The sequence below is a fragment of the Silurus meridionalis genome, chromosome 7 (genome assembly GCF_014805685.1).
Source record: "Silurus meridionalis isolate SWU-2019-XX chromosome 7, ASM1480568v1, whole genome shotgun sequence".
NCBI classification, from domain to species: Eukaryota; Metazoa; Chordata; class Actinopteri; order Siluriformes; family Siluridae; genus Silurus; species Silurus meridionalis.
Window position 1 is genome coordinate 6,028,649 of NC_060890.1, and position 18,180 is coordinate 6,046,828.

Below are 18,180 nucleotides of genomic sequence, written 5' to 3' on the forward strand. Positions count from 1 at the left end.
GAGACACAGGAACAGCATTCAGAGCTTGGTCGAACCATGAATGCTGAAACTGTAAATAGACAATACTACACTGCATAATTTGTGATAGAAAAGAGATTTCTGGTGTAAAATGAGTGAAAATAGTGTGGACTGTGATGTTTTATTATAATGTGGCTTTTCTTTTACAGAGCCTTTCCAAGAAAGACTGAACACAAGGGCATCTCTTAAACACACTCACACTCTAACATACATGTAGAAACATAGAGCTCCAGACCACCTCCTTGCATGTTTGTGACAGGTGGAAAGAAACTAGCACAAAACTCAGCTCAGGACTGACCCAAGAGTCGTCAAGCAGCAGCACGACTGACTACACCACTGTGCCACCTGGTGCATTTTCCACCATCTGTTATTACCCGAGCATCCTATTTTTTCCAAGTATTTTTTAGTGGCCAAAAAAGTGACACCAGTGCAAGTTGGGTATTTGGCTTAGATCAAGCAAACTTCTGGGTTGAATTATTTGTCTGTTTGTTTGTTTGTTTGTTTGTTTGTTTGTGCTGTTGTGTCCTTGTGAAACCATTTGTAAGATGAGTGCACCAGAAAGAACAAGTCAAAAGGGCGTGTTGTGGAGGTAGTGCACGGTTTAGGACGCAGCCATTGGAGTGAAATGGGAGGGAGCCGAAAGTGCATGAAGCTGTCTCTATCTCTCTCTCTCTCTCTCTCTCTCCCTCTCTCTCGCTCTCGTTCTCTCTCTCTCTCTCTCTCTCTCTCTCTCTATCTCTCTCTCTCGTTCTTTCTTTTTCTCCCTCCCTCACTCCTGACAGCGTTTCTTCACTTCAGGACCATGGACAGCAGGAGGATGTCACGCGTCTCACACAATAACCTCTAGGACACGGTTTAGGAGATTTTTTTGCCCTCCATCCAGGTTGATATTCGTACCACCGTGCAAAAATTATTAGCCCACCTCTTCCTCCTCCTTTTTTTTGCCACCACGTTCAGCTTCGACCCCGGGACCCCGTGCGCGTTATGGAGCGGCGGCGTCGGGCGTCCTTCGCGCTCGCGCTCAACTTGGCGGCGCTACTGCTGGCCGCGTGCGCGCTTGGCACCAGCCACTGGTGCGCCGGAAGCCGGAAAGTGCTGAAGCCGTTCTGCACCGGCCCGCCGCCGAAACCGCCGCCGAAACCGCCGCTCGCGCACCGCGACACGCACTGCATCCGCTACAACGGCTCGAACGCCAACCACAGCCGCCAGGTGCAGTACATCTGGGAGACCGGAGAGGACAAGTTCGTCCTCAGGAAGTTCCACAGCGGCATCTGGCTGTCCTGCGAGCAGAACATCGACCTGAGCGGTGAGAATGAGCTTGTCCTTGTCTTCGTCCCACATCTTCCAAACCTTCCATCAATCTCTGATTGCATTCAAGACACTTTTATCTTTGCACTTCTGACTTCTTCTTTTAGCTCATTTTGTTTATTTGTTTATTTGGTTGTTTGTTTGCATGCTTGTTGATTTCTAGGCTACAGGGTATCGTATTAGTACCTTGTCTCCGATCAGGTGCCCTCAGATTTTTTTATAGCATGAGTAGGATTTCCTTTGCCCAAGTCTACTTCAATTAATTTCTAATGGTACAATAGAATCCAAATTCACAAGATACAGATTTGAAAGATCCAGAAAGGTACCATAAAAAGATACAGAAATGTTCACCCCAATGACAAGGACTGGTACCATTGAGTACCCTTTTAAAAAAATCTGTCATTGGAAGCACCTCTGGTGAATGACTCAACTTCACTCAGACAGATATTACACCACATTTATTTATTTATTTGTTTATTTATTTATTTATTTATATTTTTCGCCCTTTTTTTCTACACCACTAATGGACAAGTTAATTAACCTGTGGTTCATAGAACAGCCTTTCCACAGAGGACAGTATTAGATGTAACCCTGCAGCTAGAAGATCAACAATGGAATGCTATTTGTAGTATTGCATTTAAACTGTCCATGAACATTGCACATTGTGATATTTTTTGAAATTACTATTGATAAATTAAGCTTTTATTAAAGCAACTGTATAGTCATTAAACCACAAGTGGAAATAGGGGCAGAGCAATTATTTAGCTACAAGTTAAAAAAAAAATAAACAGTGGTTGTCGAGAACTAGGCTTGGAACTATGAAAGGTTTTGGATGGGATAATGTGCTTTTATTAATTGCAGTTATAGCCATGAAAAAACGTTTAACAAGTAGAACATTTTAAGGAGAAGTTTGTGGATGAAATAAACTGCAGTGATTAGTGATTGGTTGTTAGGAAAAATTGTAATCAGTTATTGGGTGTTAGGAGCAATAGAGATCAGTGATTTGTTTTTAGGAACAATAGAAATTAGTTATTAGTTCTGAGGACAATGAAGGTCAGTGATTGGTTGTTGAGGACAATGGAGAACAGTGATTGATGTTTGGGACAAAAAAGGTCAGTGGTTGGTTGTTTGGGAACAATAGACAGCAATGATTAATGTGAAAAATGGAAAAAAATCTTTGGTGTTTAGAAACGACAGTGATAGATAAATGCTTGTTGGAAACAATAGACGTTATTGATTGTTAGGAACAATTACAAACAGTTATTGGTTGTTGTGAATAGTAAAATGAGTAGTTTGTTTTGAACAGTAGAGTTCTAGAAATGGTTGTTAGAAACAATGGATATTAGTGATTGGTTCATTAAAACAATGAAGATCAGTGACTGGTTGTTGGGAACAATAAAAATCAATGGAAACAATATATAAGTGTATTTGTATATTAGGGATTGGTTGTTTGCAATTAAGGATATCAGTAATTGCTTTGAGGAGCAATTCAAATCAGTGATTGGCTGTTTTGAAAAATACAAATCAGTGATTGGCTGTTTTGACAAATCAGTGATTGTTGGGGCAATACAAATTAGTGATTAATTGTTTAGAGCAATACAAATCAGTGATTTACTATTGGGAGCAATAAAGATCAATGACTGGTTCTTAGGAGCAATAAAGATTAGTGATTGGTTGTTGGGAGTACTAAATGTCAGTGATTGGTTGTTTTGAGCAGTAAAGATAAGTGATTGGTTGTTGGGAGTACTAAATGTCAGTGATTGGTTGTTGGGAGCAGTAAAGATAAGTGATTGGTTGTTGGGAGCAGTAAAGATTAGTGATTGGTTGTTGGGAGCACTAAATGTCAGTGATTGGTTGTTTTGAGCAGTAAAGATAAGTGATTGGTTGTTGGGAGTACTAAATGTCAGTGATTGGTTGTTGGGAGCAGTAAAGATAAGTGATTGATTGTTGGAAGTACTAAATGTCAGTGATTGGTTGTTGGGAGCAGTAAAGATAAATGATTGGTTGTTAAAAGCATAGAAGATAAGTGATTGGTTGTTAGGAGCAGTAAAGATAAGTGATTGGTTGTCAGAAACAGTAAAGATAAGTGATTGGTTGTTAGGAACAGTAAAGATAAGTGATTTGTTGTTTTGAACAATGGCGATCATTTATTAGTTGGTAGGAACAATGGAGATTAGTTTTGCTTGTTGGGACAATGTAGGTCAGGAAATATTTGTTAGGTAAAATGAAGATTAGTGACTGGTTGCTGGGAACATTAGTGATTAGTGATTGGTTAGTAGGAACAATGGCAATCAGTGATTGGTTGTTGTGAACAGTAGGCTCAAGAAAATAGAGTTTACATAAATTTGGTGTTTCAGTACCATTAGCAGTTCCATATTACTGATTAAGCCACTGTGCAAATATCAATCACAATACTAAAATGATTTGGGCTGTATCTCTGGGTGGGTGGGTGTTCTTTACTAATTGAATATCATTGATGTTCCTCTATTATTCAAAGTTAACACATGCAGTCTCCAATGTAGTGAAATGTCTGCACTAATGATTTTATAATTACTGTCTCTTAAATCTATGCTGTCTCTGTTAACAGGTGAAAACTGCAGAAGCTTCATAAATATTCCTCCTCCAAATGAGAGAGGTGAGTCCTGAATGTTTACTTTCTATAGCTCTTTGTGATTCAACAACCATTTTTTTAGTCTATGACTGTAATCATTGCTTTTACTTTTAGTCCATTAATTCATATGATCTCACCTTTGAAATGAGGTTTAAGAGAATTCATTCAACACTCCATGCGAATTGATTATTCAGAATAAGATCGCATCGGTTGTCCTTGATTTGACCTTTGGGTGTGTGTAGTACAAGCCTTTTTAGCATTTTGAAATGCATTTGGTTACACTAGACTTAATGACATAAAGTATTGTGTAGCATGGCTTCCAGAAAACATATACCAAGATCACATTCCTCTTGGTTCATTTGATTATTTAGTACAGAATCTGTACTTTCCTACAAGCAGAACAATATTCAAAGTGACAAAACTGAAAAATGCAACCAATGAAAATAAAAATGAGCAAGAAGAAATATTTTTACATAAAACTCTTACTAATGTACTGCTTTGACTTGGAAAAACATTCCGTTGATCTTTTTCAGCATTTGTTTAAAGGAAAAATTGATAAGTCCTCTAGGGGAGTACAAAATTATGCAGACGCACATACTACACATTTGCAAGCAGCGTGCGTCCCTGTCTGTTGTGGATGTTTAGTGACCGGCATTTACAAGCATTTGATTTAATTCAGGACGGAAACAATAGTAGCCGAAATGTAATTGCTTCCAAGGGTAAATATTTCAACACAAACATACTGTAATCGGCTCTTATCGGTTTGGGAAATGAGTTGTTTTATTGGCGTTAGGATTTGTAGTAGCATCTTTGTCAGAACAACAAAGCAAGCAAACTAGCATTAGCTATGCATGTTCAATAGAGGCACTCCTACTTCCTTTCAAACAAACCGATTAGTCTCTAAACCGTTTTGTATTAGGTTTAAAAGGTTGTGTATGACAGGATAGGATATAATGTCTGGTAAGAAGTAAACTTGTGTTTGGGGGAACTGACAAAATGTTGGACCACTTGCATTATAAAATGAGTTTTGTCAAAATGATGTTTTATCACCCTTTCTTCTCCAGGAGTCTTGTGGCTGTGCATTGTTGCAGAATGTCTGTACATCCTCCTCCTGTCCACTGGTGGAATCCTCATGTCGATCGAGGTCTGCCAGTTAGGAAACGTCATCGACGGACTGAAACTCAATGCCTTCGCTGCCATATTCACCGTCTTGTCAGGTACACCGCTTTGATCTGGTTGATTTATCGGTGCGATCACAAGAAAACTTTTTACTCACGTATCACGTGTCAGAACTTTGCTCATCACCATTTAAACGCAATGTCACATTTTGCATATCTCTGTGATCGCACCGACGTCTATTGGTGTGGTTGGGTGTATAGACACGCATGAGTGGGAGCAGCAAGGCTGTTCGGATGTCATGACGGAACTTCAGCCACGTCACTGGCACTTCTCTCAGAGGATGGTGTTGGTTATGGTGTGATGAGAGTGACAGTTTCAGCTGTTTGTGCCGCAGCAGGCTGGCCTTTGCTTTTCCTGTAGACCAGTCATCTGACTCGTGATCCTGCATTCACAGAGAATATCAATGACCAGAGTCAAGAATCTCGGTGAGACTCACGTTATACAATCCTTCGCCAATCTCTATGCGTTTGAAACATGGCAATTTAAAGCTTTATTGAACAGAATGAATGCTCGATAGGAAAACTTTCAATGTACACAAATTACAAGTCGTAATCAGATTCCTCATTGAAATAAGCAGAAGATCATGCGAAGAAGTGACAGAACTGAAATACAGAACACAGATTAACACAGTGTTGTGTCACAGTGGCATGTTAAACATGGAAAAAGAAAAAGAAAAAAAAGAACATGAAAGATTATTGAATGAAACTAATGTAATTAATATTATTCTTTAGTACTAATGTGCTATTCGACTTGGAAAAATACTCAGTTCATCTTCAGAAATTAAATATTTTACCTTAAATATATACATTATCAGTCCAAATCTGGATGCACCTGATTATAGAGGATGTTTATTTAATTTTTATACATTTTTTGGATTTAATACATATGGAACTGGCAACCAACAAGAAAGGTTGTGTTACATCCTTGGTGATTGGTTATTGTTATTTTTTTTACAGTATATAGCATTTTTATTGATTGTATTTACATATTTAATCAACATTAAGTTTCAAGTTTTATTTGTAATGTCTGTAACAGTTTGTACAATTAAATGCTTAAGTGAGGCTACAGGCAAACTACAGCAAATATCAAACAATTAATGATTAAACAGTAAAAAGAAGATGAAAAAAGTAATAATAAGGCACAAGAAAGTTATAATTATCTACAAGTGTGTGCAGAAGTGTGTGTGTGTGTATGTACATACAGTATACTAGTATGACTAGCATATTAGTATGAGGTTCTTCTTATAAAAAGTATCTTATTATATATACATTATAAAAACAGAAGTTTGGTATTAATGTGGATAGATGTGTTTTTGAACCATTCTGAAACAAAAATTAGTCCTAGTGTGCTGTTACGATAACCTCCACACTTTTTGGAAGGCTTTCCACCATATTTGTGCTGATTCAGACATAACATATTTCAAAAGGTCAGGTACTGACGCAAGGTGAAGAGTCCTGGGGTTTAGTCAGTGTTCCAATTCATTCCATAGGTGTTCAGTGGGGTTGAGGTCAGAGCTCTGTGCAGGAGTGAACTATGTCTTCACAGAGCTCAGAGCACTTTCATGCTGGGACAGGATTGGGCAACTTAGTTGCAGTGAAGGGGATATTGTATTGCTATAGCATTCAACGATTTAAGGCCTACATATGGACGTAATGCTCCAAACTTTCCAAACATTTAGCCGTATAGTTGACCTTATAGTGAATATAAGGTCAACTGTAAGTTCTATTTTTAGATATACTACTTGAACAATTTAGTGGCAATTACAGTGGGACACTTTAAATCTGGACTACTATTAATATCTATGCCATATCCATATCCATCTCTTTCTGTTTTATTCCTCTATATATATTTTATAGTATAAAAGATATATACAAGAATAATAACTGGTGCAGCAGTCAGTTCTTTTAATGGAAAGTTTTGCGGGGGAACATTTTCTAAATACTAAGTCCACATCTTCTCTTTTGGTTTGAAATGCTTTCAGATAGATTTGACAAAATGTTTGGAGGATCACAACCATATGACATTTTTATTGGAGAACTTTTTCTGTTCCAGCATGACTATGCCCCGTGCACAAAGCTTAACCTTATTGCAGTGGCCTTCTCTGCTGGTCTAAACAGTATCAGAAGCATCTTGTATCTGACCTACATTTACAACCTAAATTCTAATATTTGTTCCATGAAATTGTATTCATTTATTGCGAACGGTTTATTCTCTTCATTTTGTAGCGTTTCTCTTGGCTGCACTGCTTCCAGTACGTGTATGTGGATGTTAGATTTTTTTGTCCAATCAGATTTCAGCCTTAAGTGCTGCCATGCCAATCTAATCTGCCCAAAACCTTCAAAGTCTGTTCTGCTGGCCTTTTTTAACCATAGTCTCCTTAATAAATTGCTCTGTTTGTTTAACCAATCAGATTTCATATTTGCCTCACAAGGCTAGCTAGCTAGCCCTCTGATTGGTTGGTCAGAGGGAAACTGTTACAGCCAAGTTTGACTGGCAAAACACGTGTGTAGCGCTCTGCACACATAAATACATCTGAGTTAGACTGATTTGGTCTCGGACATATTTAAAAAAACAGTTTGAGGAAAAGCTAGACATCGTGAGGAGGTCAGCCAACCCCGAAGCTAGCTAGCTTGTCTCAGCCTGGTAAAGGGTTTGTTCACCACTTCCAGACCAGTGAATACAAGCAGTACCACTGGATTACAGCCTCTGAGGAACAGTGCAAATTATAAGTCTGCATCTCTGGTGAGTAGGTTGTATTTTATTTACATTTTGATGTTTTTGTCATGTTATTAGTCAAATATTGGTTCTGAACTGCTCCAGATAATGTTGGTGCACAGTTGTGGTTGTAGTGTAGAGGTCTGGAGTCTTAACTGGGTTTCTTGCTTTAGTAAAATGGTATTCACCCTCCATATGTGAAATGCCTCTCTCTCTGTAAAGCCACTCGTTGTTATATTGCGTTTTTGTATTGTATTAATGGTTTCTATAATTGTGACGTGATTGTGGTGGTATTAAGAGGTGGATTAAGTCTGGTACGTCCCATTGAAGGCCCAGGTACCAGGTGCCTTATTGAACACCTTTGGGATGAATTGGAATGCTGGCTGCATCCCAGGCCGCCTCACCTCACCAACATCAATACCTGGCTTTACTAAAGACCTCGTAGAATTTAGACTTCTGAATGAGTACAAATCTCGACAAGCACACTCCAAAATCTAGTGGAACACAAGAGTGGAAATTATTATAACAGCAAATGAGGACTAAATGTGTAATGGAATGTTCAAAAAGGTGGTGTCCACAAATAAATGTCCATATAGTGTGTATATATAGCTTTAACACTTTTAACAGTATTTCAGATTAACTATTGCTCACCAATGAAGCAGCTTTATGACAGAGGCAAAACACTTCCAAGTTCCCAAACCGCCCAAATGTTTTCGAATAAAAGCTACTAGTTTAAAAAAACAATTGTGATACATAAAAACAATGATAAACTGTAATAAATGGACATTCTGTGTTACACAAATGAGCATAAGTTCGCTTCTGACTCTGGTTTCTCTCAACGTTTATACCTCAGACCATCTCAGGGAGTTTTTTCTTGCCCAGTCGGGAGAAACGTACAGTAGAGGCACTAAAATATACATTTTGATTTAATAACCTACATATCTCTATAAAGCTGCTTTGGGAGAATGTCCATTGTTCAAAGTGCTATACAAATAAAATGTATTCGAATTGAGTCTGTTTAAGGTACAGTAAAAGCTTAGATTTGAAAAATACGCCACGTCCCCAAAAAACCCTCAAACATCTCACCAGGCTTTCATGAATTATTTTTCCTTTTAACACCCTGTAATGTTTTACTCCTTACATATCGACAGTAACCATATCTTGAATGTTGTTCATTATTATGAAATATATTATATGATATACAATTTGTTCCAAAACTATTGGCATCCTGACATCAGACAATTAAGCATAACTTACAGAGATGAATTTTTTGAATCTGAAAACATATTTTTTTCATGCTCTAAATGAATCAATATTATTCAATAAAAATCAATATTATATTCATTGATTGCTGGTTCAGCTACAGTAGATCTATGAAAATAGTACTGCTTTTCGATTTGTTTGTGATGACCGCAGTATCAGTTACTGCATTTCTGTTCAAATAGGTTCAATTATGTTTTGTTCAGCTGCATGTGGTCTGTTTCGCTGACTTCCCTTATATGAATTAAGCGGGCGGTCGGATCCATTTTTTATTTATTGCTCCGGTGTGATGAAATGCACGCCGCCGAGATTTTACAGCCATGCGAGAAGGACAGATTTATACATCAATCAATAAGACACTCTGGGCTGAAAGAGAGAAAGCAAATAAAAGAGCTTGAAAGGACAGTAGACAGTAAGGTTCATACATATGGATGAAAATATTGCAGGAAGAGCTTTTGAGATTAGAGTTTTCTTTGCAATGTGTATTACTAGGTATCAGAATCTGATTTTTTTTTCCAGCCTGAAATGCTGCACTTTATCTTCACCAGCTAGCACACAGCAGCAAAAAAGATGCAACGGAGTGGAAAGTCTTAAAAATTATTATAATTATCAAATATTAACAGCCACAGTTCTTATTGTGTGCTTGAGTGGATCTACCTTTTTCCAAATGTTGCTGTTCTTTCCAAGCATCTTGTTGATATCTTGTTGATTATGGAATATCTGCAAAAGAACGCAGTTCCTGTTATTATTGAGACACCTGACTTTTTCAGCCATATGTGGTTCTTCCACAATCTGTTAGCAAAAAAGATGGAGGCACACAATTTTATAGGACTTCACTTGAACTAGAGACCCAAACCTGTTCCAGCATGACAATGCCCCTGTGTGCAAAGCCATCTCTATGAACATATGCTTTACATGGGTTAGAATGGAAGATCTTGAGTGGCCTGCTATAGAGCTCTGACCTCAACCCTGATTGAATGCCTTGGGAATAAATGTGAACAGTGACTGCACTCCAGACCTCCTCATCTCACTTTGACTTTACGAACAACTTTGTGGCTGCATAAGCTATGAAAGATTTAAAAAGGGACGTAATGTAAAATGGGATGTTTATAACTCATTTATTAACGTCTGATTACTACAGCTAGCTTTTTTAAAATTTTTTGAAAAAAATATTAATAAATCAATTTAAATAGAGGAGACTCTGAAACCTTCAACGCAACACAGGTTAATTCACGATGTCCTCTCTTTACTAAGGGAAAGCAACCAGAGCCGGGAAATAATTCTTAAGAAAAAAAGAATAAAAAAATGAATGAATTATATAGTTATAGAACATGACATCTCAAAACCAATCAATAAATTAATAATAATTAATAATGAATAACAAAGGGAGAGATTTTGAGTCAAATGTATATATTTGTAACATCTGTAACAATTAGTGTATTAAAAACCTGCAAAAGTATTAATTTTAGGTACATTTAGAACAGATAAAAATGTGAGATTAAGTTAATTAACCGTGCTTAAATATTTTAATCGATTGACAGCCCTGATATATATATATATATATATATATATATATATATATATATATATATATATATAGGCTGTTCTTACAACCTCCTGAGGAGATATTTCACTAGGTTTTTGCTGATTCATTCACAATAGATTTAGTGCACTTGATGAAGGGTGAAGAAGCCTGGGGTTCAGTCAGTGTTCCAGCTCCTTTCAAAAATTGAGGCGGTTAAAGTCAGGGCTCTGTGCAGGAGATAACTATGTAAGGAAAATCGAAGGAAAAGAAATTTGGAAAAACCCACATATGGGTGTGATTATCAGTTAGCTGGAAACACTTGGCCACATAGTGGACCTTATAATAAGTGTTAGCAAAATCACTATTAGATATACTCATCTGTACTATCACAAATACTATATTAGTATTATCACAAATGACATCTGAAATAAACAATTCTCTTCATGCAAACAATTTTATACCTTTATAGTCCCCTAGTGTCCTTTAAGTGAAAGAGCTTTTAATAATCACTTCAAGTTGAGGTATAAACATTAGAGCACTTTTAGTTATGTGGACATCTACATTGTTTAAATATGTAGTTAAAGGAAAGGAGAAGAGCTGTCTCATTGACAGGGGACTCTGGAAGAGCCATGACATCAGTGTATCCTCAAATAGGGTTTGTCTTTTTGTGGTGTAACACTGCCCCCTAATGGCAAGATGCAGTTATGTCAACATGGAAGAGCCTAGTCTGAAATTTTCAAACTTTTGACAATCACTATATATATATATATATATATATATGGGGATCATGTGATGTGGTCGTGGACTTCAAAAAATTCTCCTTTTTTTTTTAAACAACATAGAACCCAAATGCAAAAAAAGAGAAAAATCCAACCTTTTATTTAAGTACATTACTTTGGTGGTAAAAAAATCACACATTTAGAAAAAAAAAAAACTTGAAATCATGTGTGCCACAATTATTGCCACCCCTGATGTTAATACTTTGTACAACCTCCTTTTGCCAACAAGACAGCACTTAATCTCCTCCTATAACATTTCACAAGATTGGAGAACACAGAGAGAGGGATTTTTGACCATTCTTCTTTGCACAATCTTTCTAGATCATCCAGTGTCCTGGGTCCTCTCTTATGCACTCTTCTCTTTAGCTCGCCCCACAGGTTTTCGATTGGGTTGAGGTCTGGGGACTGAGATGGCCATGGGAGGACCTTGAGTTTGTGACTGCTGAACCACTTTTGTGTAGATTTTGCCACATGTTTTGGATCATTATCCTGCTGAAAGACCCAATGACGACCCATCTTGTTGTTTAAAAAAAAAAAGGAGAATTTTTTGAAGTCCACAACCACATCTTAAACAGGGGTGCCAATAATTGTGGAGGGCACTGTATGTATATAGTGATTGTCAAAAGTTTGAAAACGCCTAATCTTGTATGATTTTTTTTTAAATGCATGCATGTTTAGTTTGTTTATATGCAACAAATATTTCATGTGCAATTCCATCTGGACTGTGGATTCAATATTTGTTGCATATAAACAAAATGAACATGCCTGCCTCTTAAAAAAGATTCAAGATTAGGTGTTTTCACATTTACACATTACAATCACTGTACACACACACACACACACACACACACACACACAAACACACACACACACACACACACACACACACATTGGCAGTTTGTTGTAGAGCATTGAGGTGTGTTTATATCATGCCAAGCAGAAGCTATATCATGCCAAGCCCTGGACTCAGTTCAGCAGCTGTTGCTGCTCATCAAGCTACAAAGGGTTATAAGGCCATCTCCAAACATGTGTTTCTGTATTGATGTGTCTTTATGTGTAAGTATTTCTACAGCGTGAAGAATTGTTTACTAATGAAAAAAAGCAGGTCATACATGTGTCACTGGAAAACTCATAGACGTTTATAAATGTTTGTGGTTGCTAGTATTTACTACAATACTTCTGCTTCTTCTTTTAGCTCCTCCCATTAGGGGTCACCACAGCAGATCATCCATCTCCATACCCCCTGCCCTTAACATCTGCCTCTTTCAAACCAACTACCTACATGTTTTCCCTCACAATATCCATAAACCCCCTCCTTGGCCTTCCTCTTTTCCTCCTTCCTCCTGATATACCTCATGTCTCTCCTCCGCACATGTCCAAACCATCTCAATCTTACCTCCTTCATCTTGTCTCCAAAATGTCCTACATGTCCCAACAAAAACATTACTGCTACATTACTATAGTTAGCATAAGTTTATGACAGCAATAATAATATATATTCAATATGTACTTCATAAAATCTACATCTTAGACTAAACACTCAATTCAAATTGCCTTTATTTTACATTAATAATATTTAATGCTTTATCATGTACATATCATGAATAGCTAAAGGTTGATTGGATCTTCTTCTGGGTGAACCTCTGAGGTTTTATCAAAACCATAAAAGAGAAGGTTCTATCAGAAAGATAGAACGAATGATGGTAGAGGTAGAAGACGTTCAGCCAGCTAGAACCCTTAAAGGCTGTATGTTTTGTCACAAAAAGACTTTGTCTGTGAAATAAAAGCATCATGCAACATGGCGCACGTCCTATGATTTGTCAAAAAACATGATAGAATACACTTTTGTCCACTTTTGTCCATTTTGTGATGACAGATTCAAATAATGAATACATACTGTATACATTGCAAGAACATGTACCCCAGATTTATTTATTTCCAAGAGAAAAAACTTGAAACTGGATATCCATAGCATCTACGCCACTAGCCACTTCCTGGTTAGCAGCTAAAGCTAGTGCTATGTATCTTTTAGTGCCTTCAAGAATGCGCAAAACAAATCTTATTTCCAGTACGAAGTGAGTGGCCACAGTGACACTGCGCTTACTCTAGCGCTATATATGACTATATCCTGCTTTTATTTATTTTTTCGTGCCCTGAAAAATGTGTTTTGGATGTTGTACCTGCAGGTCTTCTTGGCATGGTAGCGCACATGATGTACACAACAGCCTTTCAGCTCACTGTAAGTCTGGGCCCTGAAGACTGGAAACCCCAAAGCTGGGATTACAGCTGGTCTTACATGTAAGCATCTTTAGTGTTTTTTATCTGCACTGATTTCTCTCTTGTTTGCTTCCCGGCTGCACAAAAGTGTGTGTGTGTGTGTGTGTGTGTGTGTGTGTGTGTGTGTTCCTTTCCGCAGGTTGGCCTGGGGATCTTTCACAGCATGCATGGCGTCCTCGGTGACCACCATCAACCAATACACAAAGACCATCCTGGAGTTCAAGCACAAGCGGAGAAATATGGAGAAGAACCTGAAGATCAAGCAGCAGCTCCTCGAGCTGGATTGCCCTGAGCAGATGTGGGACATGTATATCAGCTCAGTACCCAGCACAGCCGAGGAGCTGTTGGAGCTGTCCAGTCCGAGCCGTAAGATTTCCAACCATGACATGAGCGATCAGCAGGGAGAGGAGTACTGCTGAGGCTAGCCTGGGGCCTCGTCTTCTAAACTGTGCTGAATGCTAAGTGCTCTTGCAAATGTGTCATGTTGGTTGGCAATACATTTGCAAATGGCACTGAGGATCACAGTATTGGTTTGCTGTCCTGCTGGCGGGACAACATTCATATCATTTTTACATTTACATCTATGGCAGACGCCCTTATCCAGAGCGACGTACAGTTATCTCGGTTATACAGCTGAGCAATTAGGATTCATGCTTGAACCCATGACCTACTGATCTAAAGTCGTATTCACTGAGCTACCACTTCCCTCTTTAGAGCGGTACTGCTTTGAAAAATCTTTCGGCTCGTTTTCTTGTAACTTGTGATATATTGTGAGGTATTTGTAGGTATTTTTCTTTTTATCGAGCTGCTACAAAATCTGATAGTCGACCACACTGTAAATAGATCTTTTTTTTCTTAGCATCTCATTAGAAAGCATGACTCTCGGTACGTCACAGTAAATCTCACTGACAGGAGGATGATACAATACAATTTGTCTGCAAGGTTTAATGCCTTAACATTGGGCACAAAAAGCTTATTCGCCAGTGTCACCATTTCTTAGCTTTCATTCTCTCCAGTACAAATTATAATCGAGGCCAAGAGTCACAGACACTCCTCAGTAATATATAAAGCATCTCCTCCAGCTAAGGAATCTTTTGCCTACTGGTGATTTAGTACGCTAGTGCTGTTTATAAATGAGGCTCCAGGACAGGCCTTGAGTTTTCAAAAGCAAACCTCCCTGGTGTATTGTATTACCCACTGCTGCTTGGCACTGCCACGTGCCCTTAATGGACTAAATCTAGCCTCAGATTACAGTGAGGTCTTCGAGCCAGGAATGGACTTTTATCTGGCTATGCTACAGAGTTTCATCAATGACTGTATAAATGGTTTTTATGTCCAGTGTTGTATCGTGGTTATTAATTTTTATATATTTATGTATCGATGTTGTATACCGATAAGTGATAAATTCAAGGAAATAAATAAAGTCAAAGTGATTTAGTAACGTGTTAAGCCTCGGAAAACTTGATTCTGATTCTACATATTTTCTGGAACAGTTCTCAAGAGATGAAAAGCCTCAACTGCGGTTTTTGATAACGGTGGTAGAGACTGATTGGATTTTTTTTAGGACATATCAGTCAATCTGTTTATTTAGAATGAGATTTAAGATCGTATATACCGTAATTTCCGGACTATTAAATGCACCCAAATATAAGCCGCACCCACTGAATTTGACAAAGATTTTTATTTTGAACATAAATACGCCGCACCTGTCTATAAGCCGCAGGTGTCTACACTGAAACTAATGTACTTTACGCAGGCTTTAACGAAAGACAGTGTCTGTTACGGCTTGTATCTAAACAGCAGCCTACCAAGAAAGTCATTGTTCACTGCCTTCCTCCTTTTTACAACTATTTCTCTTGGGAGTTTATCTTTTGGCATCGTCGTGCGTTTAAAAATCACCATCGGTGAAGCTTTTCTCCCGATGCCGTGCAGCTCAGAACACAGGTGAAGTGTGTTTTTCATGCCCGGTTGTTTTTCAGCATGACGAATGATTCGCATTTCCTGTAGACAGTCCGAGTGAGCGGCAGGTCAAACGTCAGAGGAACCTCATCCATATTTATGATGCCCGATTCAGTGGGAGAGCATCTGATTTAATATAAAAAGTTTCTTTGGGTTACCTGAACCCGTTCAGCACCCCGGGAAAAACCCAGGAAAAATCCATATATTAGCCGCTTCAGTGTTTAAGCCGCGGAGTTCAAAGCGTGGGGAAAAATTAGCAGCTTATAGTCCGAAAATACGGTGATCATTTTCACACTCGTCAGATCATTTAGTCAGAAATTTTAATGTGGAGATAGGGACGAGGTCATCATGAACTAAAGACCACCTGTACTAGATAGAAATGTTACACGCTAGGACAAAGATGATGAGTCTGGAGTATTGATTTGTACTCACACTTCACTCCATTTCAAATTTTCCTTTTACTGTTTCCAGTCTATATGTTTACGTCTGTATCATGTATAATAAGACAACGAAAGGCTAATTTTGTGTGAAACAGGTTTACCATTGGCTGTATTGTGTCGTCTATTGGGATATGTTTTCCTTGTATTTTCTGTCTCTGATTTGCATCTCTACAAAGGCACAGAGCGCATTTGTTAATCACAATCATCTTGATCACTATTCAGTTCCACTAAAGCATGCTTCAAACTGAGTAGACATGTACAGGACTGTTGTTTCCTCCAATGTGGGTCATTTTACAGCAATACGGGCATCATATGCGTGTTATGGCAATTTTTTTTAATGGCTGTGGATTGTAGATATATATTTGTATTTATATTAGTACATCTGTTTCAATGTATGAGTCTGCAAAGTTTTTATAGAAGAATATTACATAGTCGTGCTTTCTGTGTTTGGAGAAACTAAAAAAAAAAGGGTATACGTGAGTGCAGGAGTGTAAAAAGAAGTGTATGGGTGTTTAAGGGAGTGTATAGGAAAATTTAGGACAGTAAGGAGTGTGTAAGGGAGTGTATACGAGAGTGTACTGTTGTATTAGGGAGTGTAGAAGTGTATGAGAGACAGATGGACTGTATAAGGAAGTGTATTTGAGAGTGGATGAGTTTGTAAGATAGTGTAAGAGTGTATAAGAGAGAGATGGACTGTATAAGGAGTGTATAAGTGAGTGTATAAATGTATAACGAAGTGTAGGAGTGTATAAGAGAGAGATGGATTGTATAAGGAGTGTATAAATGTATAACAGAGTGTATTTATAAGCGATTTATAAGCGAGACTGTAAGTGTATAAGGAAGTGTATGAGAGTATAATGAGTGTATAAGCGAGACTGTAAGTGTATAAGGAAGTGTTTGAGAGTATAATGAGTGTATAAGCGAGACTGTAAGTGTATAAGGAAGTGTATAAGAGTATAATGAGTGTATAAGCGAGACTGTAAGTGTATAAGGAAGTGTTTGAGAGTATAATGAGTGTATAAGCTAGACTGTAAGTGTATAAGGAAGTGTATAAGAGTATAATGAGTGTATAAGCGAGACTGTAAGTGTATAAGGAAGTGTATAAGAGTATAATGAGTGTATAAGCGAGACTGTAAGTGTATAAGGAAGTGTATAAGAGTATAATGAGTGTATAAGCGAGACTGTAAGTGTATAAGGAAGTGTATGAGTATAATGAGTGTATAAGCGAGACTGTAAGTGTATAAGGAAGTGTTTGAGAGTATAATGAGTGTATAAGCGAGACTGTAAGTGTATAAGGAAGTGTTTGAGAGTATAATGAGTGTATAAGCGAGACTGTAAGTGTATAAGGAAGTGTTTGAGAGTATAATGAGTGTATAAGCGAGACTGTAAGTGTATAAGGAAGTGTAGGATTGTATAAGAGTATGTAGGAATGTATACAAGAGTAAAGGAATGTATAAGAGAGCGTTTGATTGTGAAAGGTAGTGGAGTACTGTATAAGGTACTGTAGGAATGTGTAAAGGAGTGCAGGAGTGTGTAAAGGAGCTGTGAGCTCATGCATGATGAAGAGTGTTATGCTGTGCTGTAAAGTAGCATGGGCAGCAGTTCAAAAAAGATGCTTTGGCCAGCTTGGGTCTCACAGGAAGCACGTATAGGCCTTCAACTTCTCCTGTCAGGATCTGTCATGTGCTTGATTTCTGATAAATGAATAACTTGATGTGGTGAATAAAAATGTGGTCAAATGTACCATATGAAAACCTTTTTGGAGCCAAAGAAAGTCACTTATTGCTTACGCATCACAGCTTGCACGTGTTTGGCCTGATGGACAGTGTGGTTCAACAGCTTGTGATAAGGATTTAACTAAAAAAATTAATTAATTAAGTTCAACTTTACTTGAGGTTTTTCCACAGTGCTAACACTGTTATCCTGTTTAGGTGACCATGTAAAGACACCTGAAATAAATTAGATAGAAAGCAACAAGCGCTGCATTCCATTAGGGGGCGCCACATCGGATAATCCGTCTCCATATTACTCTGTTCTCTACATCTGCCTCTTTTAAACCTGCATGTCTTCCCTCACCACATCCATAAACCTCCTCCTTGGTCTTCCACT

The 18,180-nt window shown here is 38.0% G+C and overlaps 1 protein-coding gene across 1 annotated transcript; it reads left to right on the top strand.

Annotated features, from left to right (window-relative positions):
- Positions 1-797: 797 nt before the first annotated feature.
- gsg1l2b (gsg1-like 2b) lies at positions 798-15,244 on the top strand. Its single transcript, XM_046854211.1, has 5 exons — positions 798-1,324; positions 3,914-3,961; positions 5,002-5,154; positions 13,582-13,693; positions 13,812-15,244. The coding sequence occupies exons 1-5, from the start codon at positions 1,003-1,005 to the stop codon at positions 14,089-14,091; spliced, it is 915 nt and encodes a 304-aa protein (XP_046710167.1). The 5' UTR covers positions 798-1,002; the 3' UTR covers positions 14,092-15,244.
- The last annotated feature ends 2,936 nt before the right edge of the window (positions 15,245-18,180 follow it).